Raw genomic sequence first — 22,680 nt, 5'->3', positions numbered from 1 at the left:
CCAGCACGGGAGGGGACAGAGATGGGTCACGGGGGCTCTCTTGCCACTGCTCGGCCTGGAGTCGCATCTCAACGCTGTTGGTGTTCTGGATACCTTGTGGTTAATTCAGCCCCTCGTGGCTGTGGACTGGTAATGGTCTCTCTGGGTTGCAGGGGTTTCCTCTAGAGGGTGAGCTCAGGGACTACCATTCACACTGCCATAGCCCAGGCACCCGGAACTGGTGCTGGGGCAGGGAGACACCCTAGTGGTCAAGAGCGACTCTGCAACCCAGCTCTAGGAGACACTAAAGGGGCACGCGAGGTCAGGACTGGGCACTGATGACCCCTGTGTCCTCTGCCAAGGGCCCTCAGCAAAGCCCCAGTCACATCTATCAGGGCGAACAGTAGACTCAAGAGGCTGACCCACCCCAGACCCCGCCACCATCTTACTGGTGTTGCTTCCGAAGGCCGTCCGGACCCTGCTGGAGACCCCGTGTTTTGCTCAGTTCCCGGCTCAGCTCTTCTTGATAGGCCTTCTTCATGGCTTCAATGGCTAGGAGTAGAGCAGACAGGCAGAGGGTAGGTTGGAAGGGGATCGACACAATTCCATTTGTACTGGCGCAGACGGGGCCAGAGGACTGCAAAGAGCATGGGTCCTCCTTGAAGTAACCCTGTGTGGTGGGCTCTCCTGGGGTGGTATGTCGGTATCTAACCACTGCTACCTCCTACTAGTGGTTTCTGGCCAGCCTCGCACAGTGCTCCGCGCCATCCCTGTAGAGCCCGGAAGGCCCATCCATCAAGGCCCTGCCTGGCCTGTGGTCCAGAGGTCAAGCTCTGCAGGCACTAAAAAGCCGTGTAACTGACTCAATCCCTCTGCCTCAGGACCCTTTCTGGAAGGTGCTTAACCATGGCTTCTCCTCTCCAGAGGTGACTAGAGTACGGCCTGACATGGAGAGTAAGGCCCAAGCACTGGCTCCTGCTGGCTGCTTCCAATGGGGAGCTCCCAGGAACCCACCATTTCCCCCCACACTGTGCAGGGCAGGGTGAAGAGTATGCAAGCCTCCAGCCTTAGATTTATCCACAATTCCAAAACGCAACACCTCTGAACATTGGGAGGACCTCGTTCCTCCTCGGTGGCAGTCCCTGGTGGTCTGTTATTCAACCCAGCGCCACTTCCATCAAGTTCAAGTTCACTGTGGAAACTTTGGTGCTGGATCACTGGGCAATGCCTGCATCCTGTTGGGGAAGGGCAGCTACTCTAGGCTGCCTGCTGGGTGAGTCTGTCCTAAAATGTGAACACAGCCCAAGGCTTGGCAGAAGTGACCATGTGGAGTTGAGCACAGGGAACACTTGGCCGGTATCGGCAGGATGCAAGCTCCAGGTCACCTGACCTCATTCACGACTCTGCAAAGCCAGAGGGCTGCCCAGGATATGCCCGGCACACAGCAGGTGTACAGGAGACAGAAGAGGAGGATGCGATTTGTCTGTCTCGGGTGTTTCCTGTTTGGGGCTTGGGGAGGGTGAGGCAGTTCAGGGCCCAGCTTCGCCATCAGAGTACTGGCTCTGGGCTCAAAGCCCGGCTCTCTCATTTCCACGCTGTGCCACCTGGGACAGGTCGCTAGCCTCTCTGAGGCCCGGCTTCCCCACTCCCTGGATACCACGAACACTCAGGGGCTCCCGTGAGCAATGTGTGGGGGCATAGAGAGGTACACACTGCCAGCCTAGGGAAAAGGTCACAACTATACCGTGAGCATCCCAGGGTCTGGAGCAAGTACCTGGGCAGGTGACACTCTACCAGAACAGACTGTAGCTGATGGGTGTCTTCCCCTAGCATGGAGGTGGTATGTGGCTTGAGGTACCCCTCAATGTCTACAGAACCCAAGAAAGAAAAGTCACCACCCATGAGAGGGGAGGTCTCTCTCTCTCTTTCCGTTTTTCCAGACAGGGTTTCTCTGTGTAGCTTTGCGACTTTCCTGGAACTCACTCTGTAGCCCAGGCTGGCCTCGAACTCACAGAGATCCGCCTGGCTCTGCATCCTGAGTGCTGGGATTAAAGGCGTGCGATACCACCGCCGGGCTGAGGGGAATCTCTTACGGCCTCTCTTTCTCCTTTTCAAGCTGGACCACAGATCACTTCTGGGGCTCCCAACCCCTACTGACTCCTTACCCCAACCCCTTCCTTTAGGAGCTTCCCAGTCCAATGCGGAAGCGCCAGGCCCCGCCCGCGGCACGGCCGTGGTCCTCACCCGAGGCTGTGGCTGCGGTCTCCTCGGCCAGCAGCCACTCCTTCTCTTGCTGCAGCCGCTGCAGCTCGCGCTCATGGTGCCGCTGCAGCTGCTCCATCACCTGCTGGTGTGAGGACTCCATCTCCGCCAGGCTGCGCTCACAGGCTTCCTGCGGGCCAGAGGCCAGGGAGGTCACGAGGCTGCCCCCCCCCCCCCGCCCCCCAGGCTAGAAGCCCTTCCAGGCTATGAGCTTCAGTGTAAGCCTGCCCAGGGCCAGGCTCATTACCCGGCTCTGCAATGCGACACCGTGAGTCCATACCTGCTCCCACTGCCACCCAACCCTCCTCACCCGCAAACTTCACTCGCCCCTTTTCTGCTTCAAATCTTGCAACGATTCCCCACTTGCAGGATAAAGTCTGCCTCCCACAGCCCCATCTCTGCCTAGCCCGTGGCGGCCAAGCAACCTTGGTTATAAAACCAGTTCTTGGGATGATAAAACGGCTCAGTGGGTAAAGGCACTTGCCCTGTAAGCCTGAGAATGCAAGAACTGACTCCATGAAGCTGTGTGCTGATTTCCACATGCCATGGCATGCATGTGTTCACCCCCCTCAAAAATAACAACTTGGGAAAACCAACGCTATTCTGCCTGAAGTGGGAACGCTCTACTTCCTGGGTAACTCACTTTCCCCACAGCCCATCATTTTTTAAAAAAGATTTATTTATTTATTATGTATACAGTGTTCTGCCTGCATGTCATAAGAGGGCACCAGATCTCATTATGGATGGTTGTGAACCACCATGTGGTTGCTGGGAATTGAACTCAGGACCTCTGGAAGAACAGTCAGTGCTCTTAACTTCTGAGCCATCTCTCCAGCACCCCACTCCCCTTCACAGCCCATCTTAAACACCTTTGCTAGTTCTGCCTCTGGGCAGCCTCCCAAGGTCCTGTTTCTCCGGGAACATAATAGCCTGGTGACAAGGTACACCTGACCCAGCTTAGGCCTGGGGTGCAGGCCAGGGTAAGTCACATGGCAGGGGCTTAGGAAATGAGCTGGCACTGTTGATGTCGTAAAAATGGTTTTGTAGACAAGATGGTAGGTAGTTAGAGCCGTAAAGTCTACTGTTGGAGTGCCCACTGTGCCTGATGTGTATGGGCAGATTGGTGTCACCGTCATCCTTGCTATGGAGGGTCTTGCTATGGAGCCAGGATGGCCTTGATCTCACAACATTCCTGCCTCAGCCTCCCTGAGTGCTTGGGATTACAGGCATCATTGCATTTTTTTTGCAACTCTAGCCCTTGCCTGGGCAGGTCCATTCCTAGGAACATCCCACAGGAAGTTACCTGTGTACAAAGACGAGGGGGACAAGTGGGTTCTAATCTGCAAAGGACAACAGGCAGCAGCTGGAGGGCAGAGATGCCATGTGGGCTGCTGTGGAATGAAAGCTGACTCCTGACAGTATTCCTGGGTGCAAAACAGGTCACTGCCTGCCCTGGCCCAGGTATGCAAAAACACAGAAAATGCTGGAAGGATAGTGTGGCAGGCTGAGTAACAGCTCTCCAAGGATCTCCATATATGACCTGGGACTGCCTTGAGAAGTCCATGAGAAAAGAAACTAAGGCTTCTAACCAGCTAAGACTGTCCTAGACAATCTGGTGGCCTGAGGAATGGATGGAGGGGGTGTGGGGGGGTCAGAAGACAAACATCTAGAGACATGACCAGGAGAGTGGCAGTGAGTGAAAAGCTTTGATATGAGGGTAGGGAACACAGGCTGGGAAACAGGCAAGGCTGTGGAGCCCACAGTCCCACCTGAAGCCTAGGAAAGGAGTGTGATCCAGGGCCCCCACCCCCACCCCACTTAGCCTGTGTTAGGTTTTAGCAAGATGACTGGCAAGTCTGTGTCCCTGACCCAGCTCTCGATGGTATTTGTCCCCTTGGCCACAGGAAGCTGATCCAGACATGCTCAATGGTGGGCAGAGGTACACAAGGGGTTGGTGGCAGCATCAGGGCTCATTACTTCTTACATTTTTTTTTTTAGGGGTGGGGTGCATGAATGCCACAGGACACTCGTGGAGGCCAAAGGGTCTTTCCTTCCTTCTATTATGTGGGTCCCTGGAATGGAACTCAGGTCTTCAGGTTTGGAGGCAAGTACCTTTACCCACTGAGCATCGGCGGGCTTTGTGGACTCATTTGTAACCTTTTGATTTAGATAAATTTTGCAGTGGAACCCCGAGTTGAACATGCTAGGGGAAAGTTCTACCACTGAGCTACAGCCCCAAACCATCGTTTGATTTTTTTTTTATTTTTTTAAAGACAAGGTCTTGGTCTAAGACCTTAGCCTCTAGCTAAGGCTGGCCTTGAACTTACCATCTGACCTTGAATTTACCATCTGGCCTCAGCTTCCCAAATGCTGAGATTATGCACCACCACTTGTGTTACTTTAAAAAAAAAATGTAAATGTAAATGTGGCTCTTGTATAATTTTTTTTATTAGTTTTTGATTTGTTTTGTAGACAGGGTTTCTCTGTGTATCTCTGTATGTCCTGGAACTCACTCTGTAGACCAGGCTGACCTTGAACTTACAGAGATCCGCCTGCTTCTGCCTCCCGAGTGCTGGAATTAAAGGTATGTGCTACCATTGCCAGGCAATATTTGGTTTTCTGAATCAGGGTCTCACTATGTAGCTCTGGCTGCCCTGAAATTCACTACGTAGACCAGGTTGTCTTTGAACTCATGGAGATCTGCCTGCCTCTGCCTCCGGAGTGCTGAGATTAAAGGTGTACACCATCATGCCAGGCTATGTTTCTTATATAATTAAAAAAATGTTTGGGAGCTGAAGAGACAGCTGAATGGGTAAGTTATTTTCTGTACATAGAACCTGAGTTCAGATCCTTAGCATCCACGCACCCACATAAAAACACACCAGTAACCTTAGTGCTGGGTGTGAAACAGGCAGATTCCCCAATTCACAGCAAGCGCTAGGTTCAGTGAGATACCCTGTCTGAAAAACATAAGGTATAGTAGGCCATAGTGGTACATACTTTTGATTCCAGCACTTGGGAGGCAGAGGCAGGTGGACCTCTGTGAATCTGAGATTAGTCTGTTTACATTCCAAGTTGCAGGCCAGCCAAGGGTACACAGTGAAATTTGATCTAAAAAACAAAAGAGGAAGGATGTCTAGAGAGATGGATCAGTGGTTAACACTTCCTGCTCTTCTAGGGGACCTAGGTCAGGTGGCTCACCCCTCTGGAACTTCAGCTCCAGGGGTTCTGAAACTCTTTTCTGACCTTGGTGAGTGTCCATACACACACACACACACACACACACACACACACACACACAGATTCTGATCTAAAAAAGGTAAAGAGACCGGGCAGGTATGGTGGCGCATGCCTTTAATCCTAGCACTCAGGAGGCAAGGCAGGTGGATCGCTATGAATTCCAGGATAGCCAGGGCTACACAGAGACCCTGTCTCAAAAACAAAAACAAAAACAAAAACCAACCAACCAAACAACAACAACAACAAAAGACCAAAGCAACAACAATAGCAGCAATTAACTTCTGGTCTCCACATTAGCATGCCCACACACATGTATACCACATGCACAAAGACAAAGGAAAAAAACCACATTTAAGATCACTAAAAAAGGTTGGGGCAAGCCGGGCGGTGGTGGCGCATGCCTTTAATCCCAGCACTCGGGAGGCAGAGCCAGGCGGATCTCTGTGAGTTCGAGGCCAGCCTGGGCTACCGAGTAAGTTCCAGGACAGGCGCAAAGCTACACAGAGAAACCCTGTCTCGAAAAACCAAAAAAAAAAAAAAAAAAGGTTGGGGCAGGGAAGAAACCTAAGTCACAGAAGGCCACATGAAGGAATATAGTTCCGCCCTCACCAAGACCCCACCTACTACCTCTGCAGCTATTCCTGGGACCATAGTAGGCTTATAGTGGGGAGAGGCTGAATCCAGATGTTCTGAGTGTGTTTGGGGGGTACCTGTCCTGCTGGATCTTTGCTCCTGTCCTAACTGTTCCCTTACAGAGCAGGCCACCTAGGGAGTAGAGACAGCCAACCACACTCCATCATGCTTCCCCCGTGAGCCTCAGCCTCCATCACAGAGACCTCACAAGGGCCTCCTGTGAGGCAAAGGGGCTACTGGACACAGTATTCCAAATCTGTGGAGAGCTCAGCAACAACGGGGTGAGGGCCAGCCAGGTGCCAACTGTGACCTACCTTCCTTAGTGCCCAAGATGTCTCGACACTGGCCACCTCTCTGCCACGACATCAAGGTAGAGGAAGAAGTACTGTTGACCCCTTTGCATTAGTTAGAGGGTCCTTCTACCTACTTGAGTGTTGCCACAGGCCCCACTCCCTACACAGCTGTTCTGCAGTGGTGAGCCCCCCAGCCCTGCAAGAGGGGTACCCACTCAGCCTGAGGGAACAGGCTGGAGGATTGCTTCCCGGCAGTCACCTCTCCAGGATCAGCTGAGTTTCCAACCACCTCCTCCGGTGGCTGAGAGGGACAGGTGACCTGGTCCCTCTTCTCTCTAGCACCTGCCATCCCAGCCATTACTTTTTCCTGAGCGTTTCCATCTCACCTCTTACCACCCCAGTCCTACCTGCCCCACGCCTGCCCCAACCTACTAAGATCGAGTGCTGGCAGCTTTGGAAGTGCCCCATGGGACAGAAGGGGACCAGAAAGCAAGGGCTCCAGGTTTGCCTATAGTTCAAAGGTCACACCACACTTCTGGGCCTCAGTGTTCTCACTGGCATGCTTAGGAGCCACAGCAGAGCTTTTAAATTTTCAGTGGAGTAGAACAAGCTTTTTCTCAGACGAAATCTAAAGCTGGTTCTAATAGCAAACTGAACACACACAGCTGCTCTGATCCCAGCAAGTGGACCCTCCCAGAGAGGAGTTCCCAGTTCCACTCAGTGACTCCAGGCTGTGGTACGGGCTCAGCCTGCATGCCAGGCCCCACCCAGGGCAGGACCTGACAGCACTGGGCTGTTTCCTCTCTTAGCCCAGGTAGCCCAGGATAGCCTCTCCAGTCCCCAAGTCTCCTCTGATCGCCCCACCCATAACGAAGCAGCAGCCAGCCCCTGCTAGTGTGGCGGTTCTGCCCCAGGACTCCAAGGGCTTTCTTGCCCTCCCAGACCCCAGTCACCAGGGCCCAAGGTCTCCCGTCAGACCTCTGCCAATCTGTTCTCAGGCAGCCTTGTCTTAGCCTCCTAGGCTTGGACCTTGTCCTCTCCTCACCCACTGTACTCCAAGATCACCTTGTATGTTTCTGGAAAACTCAGCATCTGCAGGAGACTCTCAGCTTGTCCTTGGGGCTTCTGCCATAGGCACCAACCGCCTTCAGCCATCTGCCATAGCCAATATCCCCACCCGCTCACCACTATAGCTCAGATCAGTTGTGACCCTCAGGGTACTTTCCAAGAACCTCCTCACGCCATGCCCCCAGGGATCCCAGCATTCCTTTCTCTTCTTGGCACTGGTATGTATGGTATAGACTATAGACAGCTGACTGCCAAATTATTTGGAATTCTGACTCAGCTGTTAAGCAAAAGTACATTCAAAAAAATTAAATATGTAGAATGAATTCACTAAAGGAGGTTGTGAAGGTTGGTGTTGATTATCAACTAGCCAGAATCTGGAGTCACCTAGGTAACAAGTCTCCAGACAACTGCGAGGGATGATTTATGGTTAGCCTCTGGCCGTGCCTGTGCGGAAAGGTCTTGATTGGTTTACCTGAGGTGGAGAGACCACCAGAAAGGAGAGCAGTACCATCACAGGCGGGGGTCCTTGCCTGCACACTATGTAACAGAGTGACTGAGCATAAGCACTCATCTCTATCTCCTGGCTGGGACGTCATAGCTGCCTCCTGTAACTACGACTTCCTGCTATGATGGACCCTGAGCCCAAACAAACCCTCTCTCTCTTAAGTGGCTTTTGTCAGGATATTTTATCATGGCCACAGAAAGTAACAAGACAAGTAGATGTCATGGCTGATACTCGACATGTGTCCACCCCCCTGCTGCGATTCATTTATATTGTGTGTGCACCCTGACCTTAAACCTGGACAGCAGAACCCCTGTGCAGCTGGTGCTGACCCATCTCAAGCTCGGGGCCTTTGGACCACAGCTTTAACATCAGCTGCAGAGGGAAGCTCACACCACGGAAATGCTCAGCGTCACCAATGGGGACTCAGTTTATTGTTTGCTACACTGTCTGGAACCGAGCAAGTCATGAGGATATGCTGGGAGCGCAGATTCAGCCTTGCACGGTGTCATGTCTAGAATGACATTTATACAGAACAAAAACGGTGAACAACTCTGACTAGAATATACTCGGTCTCAACAGAAAGCTGTCATTCAGTTCAGCAAAGGATTTGCTTACAACATTGATCTTGAGAGGTTCTGACGTCTCTTCATCTTACTCATTAGCATAAAAATATCAATCAGCACACATGAGACCCACCCGTGTATGTTAATCAGCTGTGGCCACAAGAATAAGGAGAAATCATTAAAGCACTCTGAGAAACATCCATTTCTATATGGAATTCACAATAAGAAGGATTGTACACTTTATTTATACTTTATATACTAGACAACCTTTTATAATTTATAATAAATATATGCACACACACACACACACACAATTTTTTCTGGTGAGTTAGCTGTCCAGTTGTGAGAACCAACGTCATTCCCAGACACAGACAACTGTCCCCAGGGGACAAAGTCATTTCCCAGGGGGGACGAAGTGGCCCTAGAGGGAGAAAGTCCTCCTCCCTTGCTGAGAATTGCTCTCTCAGGCAAACTCCTGAGGGCACACTGGAGGCTCCCAAGTCCCGCAGACCTCCTTGGCAGGCAGGGAAAGCCTCTCCCTGTATTTAGAGAGTGGCTCTCGGGGCCACTGGCTCCCCACTTCCCCAGTGATGCAGGGAAGAGGTCCAAGGGGCAGAGTGTCGCACGGGGACTCCCACACAGGCTCTGCAGGCAGCTGGGCCCATGCTCACATCCCACCTCTGACACCTGCAGGCTGGGGAACCTCGGGCACGTCACATACCCTCTCAGAGCTCAGTGGCCTTGTCTGTAAAATGGGCACAGTGATCATGCCCACCAGCTGTGGGGAGATTAAATGACAGGATGTGTAGCAAATGCCTGACAGGATTCTCACACACAGGAAGGGTTCCCCAAACGTGGCTGCTCTCTGAAAACACAGCAATCAGGAACCTGCCCCCACCCCACAGAGCAGTTCCTCAGCCTTACCTGTGAGATGTAGCCTGGAGGGATACGGCTGTCCTCCTGGGGTCTGGAGGCATTCTGAGGAGCTTCCCCTCGGAGACGCCATGCTTCCAGCTGGGCACGGAGAGACTGGACCTGGGACACAGGAAGACCAGGTCAGTGGGTGTCAGTGTCCTGAAATGGGGAAGGGAGCTGGTGGAAGACGAGGAGGAGCCCACAGCTACTACCTCCACACAGCTGCAGTTTCGCTGGGGTGCTCAGGCACAGCTCCGGTTGGGAGCAGGGGCAGTGGGAGTGGTACAGACAAAGACACTTGGTGGCTGGGTCCAGGATGGCTAGGTCAATGGCCCGGGTGAGCGTTGACCCAGAGATGCCAAGGTTGGGAACAGCACACTGCAGTCACAGATACCTATCATCCCATGACTGTAATGGGGGACATCCCTGCGCCTCACTTCCCATGTGTGAAAAAACGGAGTGCGGCTTAGCAGGTCAGAGGTCACGGAGGGCCAAGAGGCACCTAACAAGGCTTAGGGTGCCAAAGTCACACAGCAAAGGGCCTGCTCTCCACCTCTCCTCATGTCTCTTCCCTGCGGTTAAGGGCAGAACAAAGACAAAGCCATCTCTACGGCCTGGGGGAAACTGTCCCCTGTGAGGAGCCTGAGGGGTCAGTTGGCAGGTCAGACATAGGGTGAGCTCATCGCTGTAGGGCTGCAAGGCCAACGTCAGGCCATGCACACCGGTACCAGGGGGGCCCGATGGGGAGAGAGGCCTACCTCCTTCTCCAGGGCCTCATGGCTGTCACTCGGGGGCCCCCGCCGCTCGCTGTGGCCTTGGTTGAGCAGGGCCGTGAGTGGCACTCGCTTGTTCTCCCGCAGGGGCAGCTTTTCCAGCTCCTGCCACTTCTTTTCGATCTCCTCGCTGAGCCGGCTCTGCTGGTCATCTGTCAGGGGGGCACCGAGGCCCCTGCGAGGCCCATCCCCACTGGGCGTCTCGGGGGCCCTGCTGTCCGTGGACTCGAACCACTTGCGTCTTTCCTCAGAGCGCTGAGCCAGGTCCCGCTCCAGATCCTCCTGTTTGGTCGGGCGCTCGGGAGTAGAGCGGGACAGAGTGCGCACGCGCTGCGGGGAGCTCGGGGTCAATGGCGAGAGCTCCACGTAGTCCAGTGACTGCCGTGGTCCATCCGCTCTGCGAGGGCCACCCCGGCCGATGACCTCAGAGCCTGTCCGCTGCTCCCCTGTCTTCAGGGAGCCCTTCTGGGTGCCATAACCATGCAGCGTGTTTTCCTTATTGCAGTCTGAGAGCCTAGGACGTCAGCAGAGCCACGTCAGGGCGGGGGGAGTTTTTGCCCACTCCGGCTCAAAGAAGCGCTTTCAGAGGGGTTGCCCATATGCCAGGCTCCAGGCCAGGGACTGGACATGGACTCCAGTGAGCAAGCCGTCCTGACTAGCGGTGGAGAACTCACGCCTCCTTATTGTCAGACCCTGGGGAGACCCTAGCGAGAGCATCTGCCAGCAGATTCCCTCTTACAGTCCCAGTCACTATATCTGGATCACGGGTCGTCAAAGCCTCACGCACGTGGCATGGATGTGGGGCTCAGGGTGCAAAGCAAATGGGAGATCCTTTGCAAATGCTGATGCATGTGTTACTAAAGGCACAAAACAACAACAGAAATGTATAAGGGGCCGAAGGGCTGGCTCGGCGGTTAGGAGGTCTGGTTCCTGGAACTCACATGGCAGTTCACAACCAGGGGATCTGACACCTACCTCTGACCTCCATGGGCACTGCATGCACATGGTGCACATATGTATATACAGGCAACACACACACACAAATAAATAAATAAACTTAAAAATGCATAAGGCTAGGCAGGCCCTGGGTTTAGGGTCAGGCTCAGTGTAGGCAAGGCTGATGAGGGGAGATGCTGATACCTAAGTGAACGGAGCACAGGTTGAGACAGTGAGTGACAGTGGCAGCTCAGCTGTGTTCATTGTCCTTCAGCTCCAAACTACACTTCCCAGCATCCTCTGTAGCAATGTGATCATGTGACCACATTCGGGGGGGGGGGGGGGGGGAGACAGGTAGAAGCAACTCCCTCCAAAGAACCTCCTCAGCAATTCAGCTGTGCCCTCTGTCCTGACGACCCAGCTGTGAGCTAAGGGCTGCTGAGCTGCACGCCAGGCCTGTATTAACACTTCTAGGCCAATCCTGCAAAGCACTCCAGCCTGTAGACTAAATGGCCCCAAAGCATGTTCTGCAGGATTCACCAAGGGCCCTGGACACCTGCCTACAGAGGTGCAGACACGATATCCAGCATGTCAGGTGAGCAATTCAGATGGGAAAGCCTCTGGCCTCTGGCTGAACAACCAGGGTGTAGCCAGGCTTGGGGGCTCATGCTGCGTCCCTTGAACACCACACTTCTTTCCTTCTGCCCAGCAGCTGAGCTTCAGCTCCCCACGCACTGTAACAAACAGCCCCCGCCCCCGCCCTCTACCACGGCAGCTAGAGGGGGCCATGTGCAGAGGCCATAATACTGAGCAGCTGGAAGAGCCCTCTTTGCCTCTCAAGCCCCCTCTCTAAACCACCAAGACCTTTTCCAGCTTTTAGAATGTAAAGGACCTAATGAGACAGAAGGCTAAACCCTTAGCTCTCAATGGATTTCTGGATGGCCAAGAGCATGTACTGTTCTTTCCGAATTTCATTGCTAGAGGAACCGAGCCCCAGGAGGTATAGCTGCAGGGCCCTCAGGTGAGAACACAGAACCCCCCATTCAGGGACACAGCATCATCATTCCCTCCCCAGGGCCCAGCCCAACACATACTTGGTGACATCTGGGGCTGAAGTTGGACGCACAGTCTTCCTGAGAGCCTCAATCCAGTTCCTCCGGATGCCCGAGGTCATGGCCGACAAGGTATAAACGGCATCTTTGGTCTGCAAAGGCAATCTACATGTAACTTGCCACATGGCCAGCCCTGTGTTCCCTCCCCGTGTGGAGGTGGGCCTTCCTTCCTTCCCAGGAGGGTGTATAAGGCTGAGTGACAGAGGGTGCCTCGCTCCAGGTCTCCCTAGACACGTTAAGCATGGGCATTAGCACTGCGGCCTGGCTGAGGATGTCTGAGGGCAAAGGAGTGAGTCAGGCCAACACCTGCCCAGGGCCTGAGGTTACCCCCCACCCCCCCCCACCCCACCTCCCACACCACCCCACCCCCCGATCTGCACGCAGCCTCACATGGATCTGGAAGCCATAGTTACGCTGTACTGCGTACTCTGTGACGTCTGTGCAGGAGCGCAGGTCGATCTCGCCATCCAATTCATCTGCCTAATGCGAGAGGATCCACCATGGTCTACATGGGCCCCGAGGAGCCCCGCTCCACAGACCCCGACCATGGGTCCCAGCCCTTTCCAGGGCCCACCCACCCAGGCACCTCACCTCCTCAGCCGTGGAGTCTCTGTAATATTTGAGGCTTGAATCCGTCAGCACAAACCAATGCTTTTTCCACTGCGAAGGAGGAGATGGTGAGGGGGGGAGGGGGGAGGAAGGAGCCTGTGTGTGCTTGTCCCATCCCTTACTCCCATTCTTACAGCTGAGGGGTGGGAAGGGAGCCACAGCTCAGAATGGCAGATCTGAAGCCAGGCACACAGTGGCTACGAACTGGCCCTTCTCGCTAACTATGGCCTCTGTGGCCCAGTGGGCAACCTTTCTTTGGCTTGCTGACACCCCCATGTTACTGTTTTTGTAGCTGTTTTGAGACAGGGTCCCATGTAGCTGAGGCTGGCTTTCGATCTGCGATGTAGCCAGGATGACCAGCACATGTATGGGTACATGTGCCACAGTGTACATGTGGGTCGACTCTGCCGAGAGGTTCCCTTTCCATCACTCTTACCCTTCCTGGATTCCAGGAATCAACCGGAATCAACTCAGGTCAGCAGGCTTGCCATGGCAAGTGCTTTACCAGCTAAACTGTCTGGTTGGCCCAACCCTGAACTTCTGAGCATCCAGTCTTCACCTCCTGAGTCCTAGAATTACAGGCATGCGCCATCATGCCTGGATTATGTGATGCCGGGGGTTGAACCCAGAGGTCATGCCTGGTAGACAACGATACTATCAACTGAAGGACTCTCAGCCCATTCCAGAGCCCTCTGAAAACATCAGAGCTCAGTGTGTGCCTTCCTCCAGTGGCCATGAGGGAAGGGGCAGGGCTCTGAGAGGTCAAATGCCTAGCAAGTCAGTGACCAAGTCAGCCCAGACCTCTCAAGTCTTTTTCCACAGGCCCACTGGATTGACACAGGGTCAAGGACAAAGATCTCTCAGACAGAAGGTCTAGAAAGAAGCCTGGGGCAGGCCACCCAGTGCTGCTTCCCCATCCGCCCTGTGGGCTGGTTACACACATGTTCCACTGTGAGAGTGCGTCAGTTCACGCTCACATTTGTGATTCTGCAGTTTGAGTGTCCCTGCACTGCCTCTCAGGAGGCAAAGGTCAGGCCGCCACGCCATGTGGGAAAGGGGCAGGCCCGCAAACCTGGCACCCCACGCGCCAACCTCAGCCTCCCTCTGGGCTCTTCCCACTTTACTGGAATGGCAGCTGGGATCAGCCCACTGCCAGGATCGGTGCCCCCCCAGTCCAGTCCTCCTGGGGCTCCCCTGACACCACCAACCCTATAGATACTGTTTCTTGAGGGGTTTTTTGAGACAGGGTTTCTCTGTGTAGTTTTGGTGCCTGTCCTGGAACTCACTCGGTAGCCCAGGCTGGCCTTGAACTCACAGAGATTCACCTGGCTCTGCCTCCCGAGTGCTGGGATTAAAGGCGTGCGCCACTGCCGCCGCCCAGCTGTTCTTGTTTTTGTTCCTTAAGGACATGCTACGGTTTCTAGCATTCGAGGGTGTCGCTTTCTACTTCTTTCTGTGGTCTCCCTGAGGAAGAAGGTTTAGCACCAGCAAACCAGAGTTGGGTGTTCCCTTGCTGTGTGCCCTTCAGCTGGTGTAGCAATGTCCCCAGTCTTCAGTGTTCTGACTGCACAGTATGGAGGACAAGAAGTCCCCAGGCTTTGGGTCAGTCTGGAGGCATCCATCCCTCGTGTGTCTCTCATGGCATGTGGCACAGGATCTTGGGAACAGTTCAAAGAGGCCAGCCACTTGGAACAATCTAATCTCGGGTACCACTTGGGACCTCGACTGTCTCTGCAAAGTGGGCGGGTTCTGTGGAAAATGGTTTCTCGGCCCTCCAGGCCTACTCTGTCACTACATGCAGCAGAAGTGGGATGGAGCTCTGAGGGCCTAAGGTACCAGGGTCTAGGCCTGAGCTGCCCAAGGCATCACTTTGCCTGAAAGAGGTCTCGCTCTTGTGGGCCTGACTCCCATCTGTGCACAAGGAGCCAGGCTGGCTACACTCCCAAGGCCCTTCCAGGGTGGACATTCCAAAACCCCATGAAAGAGCATGAGTAACGGCCAGTTCTAGGCGGGGCCCATAATCCCTCTGCCCTCCAGGGACCTTGGGTAGGGAGGCCAGGAAGGGGTCACTGGCAGGGCGCCAGGCCTTGTGTGAGCCTGGAGAGCAGCCACTGAGGGACGTTGAGCAGGCAGCAGGGACAGAAGGCTGCTGGCTGCGGGGAATAAAGCGCGTGGGCAGGAAACACAATGCGATTCCCCTTGGCTCAGAGCCCTGCCCGGCATGCGGGCTGCACGCAGATCTGAGCCACAGGCACATGCAGGCGGAGTAGGCAGGGAGCCAGCTTAGCTGCCAGCCTCCAGCCTGCCTGGCAGCTGACGGAGCAGAGCTAGTGAGCAGCACTGCCTCGGATATTTCCAAGACTGGGAAGATAAGGGGTGGTGAGTTGAGCTCCCGGCAGGCAACAGAGGCCTCTGGGCCCCCTCAGCACAGTGACCTCTGTGACTCTGTTCTCCACTTTGTCCAACATTTGCATGTCCTAGACCTGGTGACTGAGGCTGTGATTTCACCAACAGAGCCCCGGGTTGGAGAGACTTTGGAGTCTGTGCTCTGTGCTCCACTCTGTACCCCAGTGTCTGGAAATCTGTACAACTCAGGGGAAGCCTTCGCCCAAGACCCTCAGACCCTTAGCTAACATTGTCATCAGGAAGGAGAGCCAAGATGCTCCTGGTGAGAGCTGGGGATCGGAGCTGGAGTGTGCATGGCAGGGAGGCTCCACTCTGTGACTTATGTGTTAAAGCTGGTGAGGAAGCTGATAGCCAGCAACCTGTCTCTCCTGAGTTCCCACGAAGCCTGGCCTCCCTTTCCCTGGACCAGAAATCCCTTTGGGGTTTTCACCTGGCCCTCACCTTTACCCCGTGCCCACCCCAAGGGCCTTTCCATAGAAGCCCTGCATCAGCCCAGCCCAACCTCTCCCCTCCAGCCCAGCCTCCTACCTCTCCAGGCTCATCCAAGATCGACATCCATCCCTTCTTGAAGTTGAGCAGATCAGGCTATAGGTGGATGAAAAGGTAAACAGTCAGACTAAGTAGGAAGGCCCACAGGGCTGCCAGGAGGGAGTGTGACAGTCATCTTGCTCTAGTCCTGTGACACTGAGGTCCTGGGAGACCAATGAAGAGGGCAGAGGACTCAGAGAACTTTCACCCAAACCAAGCAGAACCAAGCAGGCTCCCAGCCACTGAGACAGCTTTGGCCCTTTTCCCCAGCATCTTCTGAGAGCCAAGAGGTTGGGCTGAGTGGCTAAGACACACACCCAGATGTCCAAGATCCCTGGCCCCACCCAAGATGGAGAGAGAGGAGACAGAGGGAACTTTGCTTACAAAGAGAGCTCTAGGGAGTCCAGAGGGTAACCCTGAGAAACAGCCTAGCAAACGTCCAAGTTTTCTTCAACAAGACCATGGTGGACTATTCGGAACACAACCTAATGCTCTAACCCAAGCCGTTGGTTAGAGCACCCACCAATCCTGCCTTCCCTCATCTCCCCGAGACCCTGAAAGGTTGAGCCAGGCCCAGGCTGAGGGCAGATGGCCTCTTTCCCCTAGGTCTCCTTGGACAGGCCATGACACCTCAATCCTGGCTGTGCCTACCTGGCAGGTCCTACCCGGGGAGGCATAGCCCTGGAGTCTGGGGGCCCCCAGCTGCAGCATGTTCCACAGGGAGGCTGTGAGCTAGATCTCTCTGCCCAGGCCTACAGGCAGCTGCTCATCCTGACCTGCCCATCTGGAGGGTATCATCCCCCAGACCCTCCCTGTCCACTAGGGCCCTCGCCTGTCTAGATCCCTGTCCTTCGGTAGCCTCAGCTCCTGCCCACTGGAGAGAACAGGGCGGGCCAAACAGGCTGGCAGGGAGGAGGTGGCCACCTGTTGCCATGGCTCTGAGCCCACCTATCAGAGTCTGCATCAAGTGTGCCTCACCGGGCCGAGGTGTCTGGTTGCGCGAAGGGAGTCAGTGGCATAGTGCAGCAGGGTGGCGGCAGCGGGCAGCAGCTGGGAACCAGAGCCACCTGACCCGGCCATCTCTGTGGGCCTGATCTCCTCTAGAGAACCCCAGTTCCCTCAGATGGAGTAAGTGTGCTGAGAGAGCCCCAGGCCAGTCGTCTGAACACCTAGAACTACCCACAGCCATGTCTGGGGCTCCCTCACCCTGCATACCTGTTTGAGGGAGGAGGCGGGCTGTGCTCCAAGCCCGGAAGCCCTGGGGCTGTGATCGTCCTGTTTGCTTTCTATTCTGTCAAACCGTCTCCCATCTGGGACAAGGCAACCCAGGATGCTCCCCGCACTAAGACTGAAGACAGTGACCCAACCATGGCTGACTCCACTTCCCTTCAGCGTGGCCCTCCCACCCCCACAGCCCCAGGACCTGGAAGAGAGGCCTAGTCACAACGGGTCTCAGGAGAAGCAGTGTATAAATATCTTCTTGTCACAAGCTCCTGGGCTTTGGGGCAGATCTCCTGACCCCAAACTGGCCCCAAGGAGCCAAAAGTCAGGAATGGGTCTGTGGAGCTGGCACCATGAGGCTGACCCAAAAGAGAAGGCCCCCAAGGCACAGTGACAGACAGGGACCCAGAGTGCTGAATTAGAACACATGCCCGGCCCCCTCCAGGCTCTGGCTCATATGTGGCAAGTGACTGAATGTACTGCAGTCTGGACAGCTCCCAGGTGACTCCCAAGACCAGGACCAACAGAGGTGTGTCAGGTCTGGTGTGACCTAGCATGGCAACTCCAGGGAGAGAAGACCAGCAAAGTGAGTCTAATCCTTCTGGGAGGGGAACTTATGGGCAGGGTTAAAAGATCTGACAGGAGCTAGGGAGGTTCGGTAAGGGAAGCATGTGTCACACAAGCACGAGGACCTGAGTTTGGACCCCCAGCACCCACATAAAAAACTGGGTGCGATGGTATAATCCTAGTTCGGGAAGATGGAGGAGGAGTCCCGGGGTTGCTGTCAGTCAACCTAGCTAAATTAGAAAGCTCCAGATTCACCCGAGAGATCCTGTCTGCAAAATAAGGTAGACTGCAACACACCCAAAGTCAACCTCTAGCTTCCTCCAGATGTCGGGGTGCACACACACACAGGTACACACACACAGGTACACGCACGCACGCACGCACGCACGCACAAATGCACCAATAAAACTGAATCCGACAAGCCACATCCAGAAAGCCGCCACCTCCCCAGCTCCTCCGGCTCAGCTGCGTATTCTCCACCAACAAGACCAGCGTGAGGAACACCCACAGGCTCTCATGCCCTCCTCCCCAACCAGTACCACAGGTCATTCCTGCCTGTCACCTCAGCCACAGCTGCAGCCCCTTCGAAGCACATACCTTCAAAGGGACCCTTGCAGTAGGGTCATCAGATGCCTTAATCTCTCATGCCAGTCCGGCCTGCTGCCCCCTCCTACTTATTCCAACTATTCCACCACACTATGCTCACAGATCCCCAGCACATGGTGACAACCCCTCAAGTCCTTTACATCTGCCATGTCCTCAACCTGAGATACTAAGCGTCCTTCTCCACTGACCAAGCCAAGTCCCTGCTCATGCCTTCAGACCTGCCTAACAGCGTCACCCCGGGGCTCCTACGGCCCACAGTCACCTCCCACACCTCCCTGCAGGGCCCCTGTTGCATTTAGGATTGCTATAAGCACTTTAATTTTCCCACCAGGTGGGCTGATCAAGACCCAGTACATGTGGGAGGCGGGGGTGGAGGGCGGGGCGCAGGCCTTTAATCCCAGCACTCAGGAGGCAGAGGCAGCTGGATCTCTGGGAGTTCAAGGCCAGCCTGGTCTATAAAGTGAGTTCTAGGACAGCCAGGGCTGTTTCACAGAGAAACCCTGACTTGAAAAAACAAACAAGCCGGGCGGTGGTGGCGCACGCCTTTAATCCCAGCACTCGGGAGGCAAAGCCAGGCGGATCTCTGTGAGTTCGAGGCCAGCCTGGACTACCAAGTGAGTTCCAGGAAAGGCACAAAGCTACACAGAGAAACCCTGTCTCGAAAAATCAAAAAAAAAAAAAAAAAAAAAAAGAAAAAACAAACAAAAGATCCAGTACAGATGGGCTCAGAGTCTGCAGAAAAAAAAACAAAACCCTTTTAAAGGCACCAGGTACTGCTGGGGGGGTGGGGTGGGGGGGGTGCACGCCTTTGATCCCAGCACTCAGGAGGCAAAGGCAGGCGGATCTCTGTGAGTTCGAGGCCAGCCTGGTCTACAGAGCGAGATCCAGGATAGGCTCCAAAGCGACACAGAGAAACCTTGTCTCGAAAAAACAACAACAAAAAGGCACCAGGTACTGTTCGAGGGCAAGATATCAGCTGTGCACAGAGCTGTGGCCCCTGCCCTGGTGGGAGAGCTTAGGAGACAGACAGTAAACACGAAGAACAAGTATATAATCTGATGCCCGGCAGTGGCTGCAGAATGAGGCTCCTTAACAAAGACTAAGACGAAATGTGGAAGAGGCCCTGGACCAGGTCAGCCCGGATCCTCCAGCTCCCTGAAGCCTCTTAGCCAGCCCAGCCCTTGGCCACTTGCTCTGTAGAGAACACTCAGCTGGGAGCTGGGTGGGTGTGTGTCAGGGAGATGGCTGCAGACATGAGTGGAGGGTGAAGGCTAGGAGGACCTGGGACACGCTCAAGTCTGAGCGGTGCCCAGGATGAGCCCAGTGAGCACCGAGAATGGTAACCACACGCCTATTCCCTGCTCCGAACCATTCATGGCTCCCCGCTGATCCCGGCTCAGGCTGTCCTTTCTCAGACCCCTTCTCGAAGCTTTCAGCATCCCCAAGATGGCCATTAGCCTTTATCGACACACCCCCTTCCTCCGCAGTCCGTCACCATCTGACAAAGACTGGTAATCAGAGGACGACCCCCTCGGGAAGCCCCCCTCCCACCAGCTGGGATGCGCTAGCCCTCCTCCTGGCACCCCTCGTTCAGGATACAGGCACACATGCGGCGCTTAGCAGGCGCACCCTTGCTTAGCACGTGCTTCCTGGGAGTGGCAACTGTGTACATTTCTTATCTCTCCCCCAGAAAGCAAACTGAGAGGGACCAGGATATACATTTTGGCCCAGCCAAGGCCAAACTGCATCATCACCAAGGCTATACTTCACTCCTGCCCACCTCAGTTTCCCCAACTGTATGGCAGGGATGGTATCACCAACCTTAAAAGGATCAATCTGGTACTATGAAGGCATCCAGTTTAGGATCTGGCAGGCACTCAGTGGGCCAGGCAACCACCTCCCCCTAGCCCAGGACACTGACTCAACTCCTCCCCCCGACATCCCTTCTTCAATAACAGGGAAGGGGAGGCTGCTGACGCCAGGAAAGGCCAGTAGGGAGGTGGCAGGATGTGCGGAGGCCGAGGAAGTCCAGGCAACAGAGCCAGGTCATCACACACACACACACACACACACACACACACACACACACACACACACACACACACACACACACACACACACACGGAGCCCCACAGGCCACGCCCCCAGCAGCACAGCCCACCCCTCACCAGGGAAGTCCAGGCAACAGAGCCAGGTCATCACACACACACACACACACACACACACACACACACACACACACACACACACACACACACACACACACACACACACACACACGGAGCCCCACAGGCCACGCCCCCAGCAGCACAGCCCACCCCTCACCAGGCCTACCCTTGCGCATGTGCGCACACACACCCTGTTCATCCTCCTCCCAACCCCAGGAGGGTCACCAGACTCCTAGCGCCTGTCTGGGGCACTAGGCAGAAACCAAAAGCAGCCCCACCCCTCCATTCCAGAACATCATGGCCAGGTGGTCAGACCGACCTGGAAAAGAGGCTGTGTCTTCTTTTACACTCAGGACACCCCGCCAGCGCCCCTCCCCAAGCCTCAATTCACTTGGCTGTGAAATGGGGAGAGCAGTGCTCTCCACTGTGAGATTTCGATAGGATCATCAGGGCACAGCCATTGATTGACAAATCTTGGTAGAGCCCACCTCCAAGAGAAACTGAAACTTCTGACTCCGCCCAAGGCCCCAGCGCCCAACGCTGTGAGAACTCAGTTTCAGCTGCCCCAGGAGGGGGGGGTCTCCCAACCGTGGGGGTGGGCGGGGCCGGACCCCCCAAACTCTGGCTGGAGCCCACATGGGCTGGACAGCCATCACAGCCCAGGTCAGGTCAGTGCGACCCATCCAAGGCCCGGAGCACCTCTCCCCAGGCCCAAGCCAGGAAGCCTGTGGGGGAGTCGGACTTCCACCAAGGGGGCTGGCAGGCGGCGGGGAAAGTGTCGCCCTGAGTCTGTCAGTGACTAGTGCCCTCAACCGCACGCACGGGCTCCGCGGGCGGGGGGAGGAGGGCAGGGGACCAGGGGGACAGGTCTGGATCGAGCTGCCCCGCACTCAGCTCCCGGCCTCTCCGGGTCCCAGCTGGGGCCACTCACCGTCATGGCGGCGCCCGGGGACGCTGCTGGGGACTCTCGGGCCGGGCTCCGCGGCGCACCCAGCCCGCCGCCCCTCTCGGCCGCCGGCCGCTTCAGCTCCAGCCCTTCCCTTCCCCGGAGCTGCCCCGGCCCCTTCCATCCGCCCATAAAACTTTTTTTTTTTTTTTTTCAAACTTCCTGGGAGGACCCGGGAGGGCCAATGGGAGGCCTGGAAGCCGGGGCAAACCGCGGCGGGGGCGGCGAGAGGACCAATGGGAGCGAGGGCCGGGTCGGGGGGCGGGGCCTGCGCGACGGGGCGGGCGGATGGGGCGGCGGCGGGCCGGGAGGGCCGGGCTCCGGCCGGCCGCTTGCAGGAAGGAAGGGCCAGCGTGCAGGTGACTCTGCGGGCAACAGCGCAGGGGCGGGGCAGTCCGAGCTCGCGGCTGGGGCGGAGAACCTGAGTCGTCTCACCCCCACCCCCCTCCACATCGCCCCAATGTTGGATGCACCCGGCCTCGGTGCCTAGGTTGCAAGGCGATCGGAGTACAGCGCCCAGTACTGACGACTCGGGGAGCCCCACGCGTTTTCTGCCGAGTCGGCATTCGTACTCCCCACAGACCTGAGAAGGGGGCTCATTTGTTGCCGTTTTACCCAGGAGAACCCAGTGGTTCAAAGTTGTTGGACCTACTTGCCCTAGGTCTCACGGGGTGGGGCTGAGGGCGAGAGAAATGGGACAGAGAGAATTCTAGCACGTAAGCTGCGCACAAGATGAGTTCTGGAGTGGTAGAGAGAAAGAGAAAGCTTCCTCGAAATCTCCCAAGTGGGGCTTTCCGTTAAGAAGTGCTGGGTTCCCGGGTGTGGGTGTGCACCTGTTGCTCATGGTCCCAGCTCCCTTATCAATGTGTCGTCATATTTTCTTTGCCTGTGGAAGCTCATCGTGGCCCTCCAGGTAAGGAGGGAATTGGTTGCTGAATGCACCGGAAGCTTGTGTGGCTTGAGCAAGGTGCTTGAGTACTCTGCCTCAATCTCACACTGGGTAAAATGAGTTGATGCAATGACCCATGAGCGTTAACCGAGTCAAGAAACTAGAATAACTTCTCTAGTTAGCTGCTCTTAGGTGTGGGCCAGGGAGCCTGGATTACTTGCAGTTGCAGATACTCTGCTAACATGATTTGGAGTTCAAAAGCATTCTCTTGCTGGGTATACTGGCTAAGAGGGTGAGGCAGGAGGATCAAGAGTTCCAATCCAGCCTGGGCAACATATGTAATTCTAGGCTAGCCTGAGCTTGAGCTACATAGCAAGACCCTGTCCAAAAAAAAACAAAAACAAACAAACAAACCATGAGAGTGTACCCCTCCCTATAATTGAAGGCTAGACTGATCTACA

General features: G+C 55.3%; 1 protein-coding gene and 1 long non-coding RNA gene across 11 annotated transcripts in view; one reads left to right on the top strand and one right to left on the bottom strand.

Annotated features, from left to right (window-relative positions):
• Positions 1-8,745, top strand: part of LOC128116748 (uncharacterized) — a 34,088-nt gene extending 25,343 nt beyond the window's left edge. The window contains exons 4-5 of the long non-coding RNA XR_008220585.1: positions 4,240-5,850; positions 6,027-8,745. This is a non-coding gene — a long non-coding RNA (uncharacterized LOC128116748). The remainder of the gene's footprint in view (positions 1-4,239; positions 5,851-6,026) is intronic.
• Triobp (TRIO and F-actin binding protein) overlaps positions 1-22,680 on the bottom strand; it is a 66,093-nt gene that overhangs the window by 4,143 nt on the left and 39,270 nt on the right. For 7 of the 10 annotated variants that reach the window (XM_052748305.1, XM_052748306.1, XM_052748303.1 and 4 more), the window contains 8 exons: positions 15,823-15,879; positions 12,871-12,939; positions 12,670-12,759; positions 12,262-12,371; positions 10,217-10,745; positions 9,468-9,578; positions 2,224-2,371; positions 429-531 (listed from right to left, as the gene is read on the bottom strand). In XM_052748305.1, coding sequence (XP_052604265.1) covers positions 429-531; positions 2,224-2,371; positions 9,468-9,578; positions 10,217-10,745; positions 12,262-12,371; positions 12,670-12,759; positions 12,871-12,939; positions 15,823-15,879 — 1,217 coding nt within the window. Of the gene's footprint in view, positions 1-428; positions 532-2,223; positions 2,372-8,872; positions 9,322-9,467; positions 9,579-10,216; positions 10,746-12,261; positions 12,372-12,669; positions 12,760-12,870; positions 12,940-15,822; positions 15,880-21,315; positions 21,463-22,680 lie in introns of those variants that run through there. The other 3 variants (XM_052748311.1, XM_052748312.1, XM_052748310.1) reach the window with 3 other exon arrangements.

The sequence above is a fragment of the Peromyscus californicus genome, unplaced genomic scaffold (genome assembly GCF_007827085.1).
Source record: "Peromyscus californicus insignis strain IS unplaced genomic scaffold, ASM782708v3 Scaffold_20__1_contigs__length_68692818, whole genome shotgun sequence".
NCBI lineage: Eukaryota > Metazoa > Chordata > Mammalia > Rodentia > Cricetidae > Peromyscus > Peromyscus californicus.
This window is presented reverse-complemented; position numbering and strand designations above follow the sequence as displayed.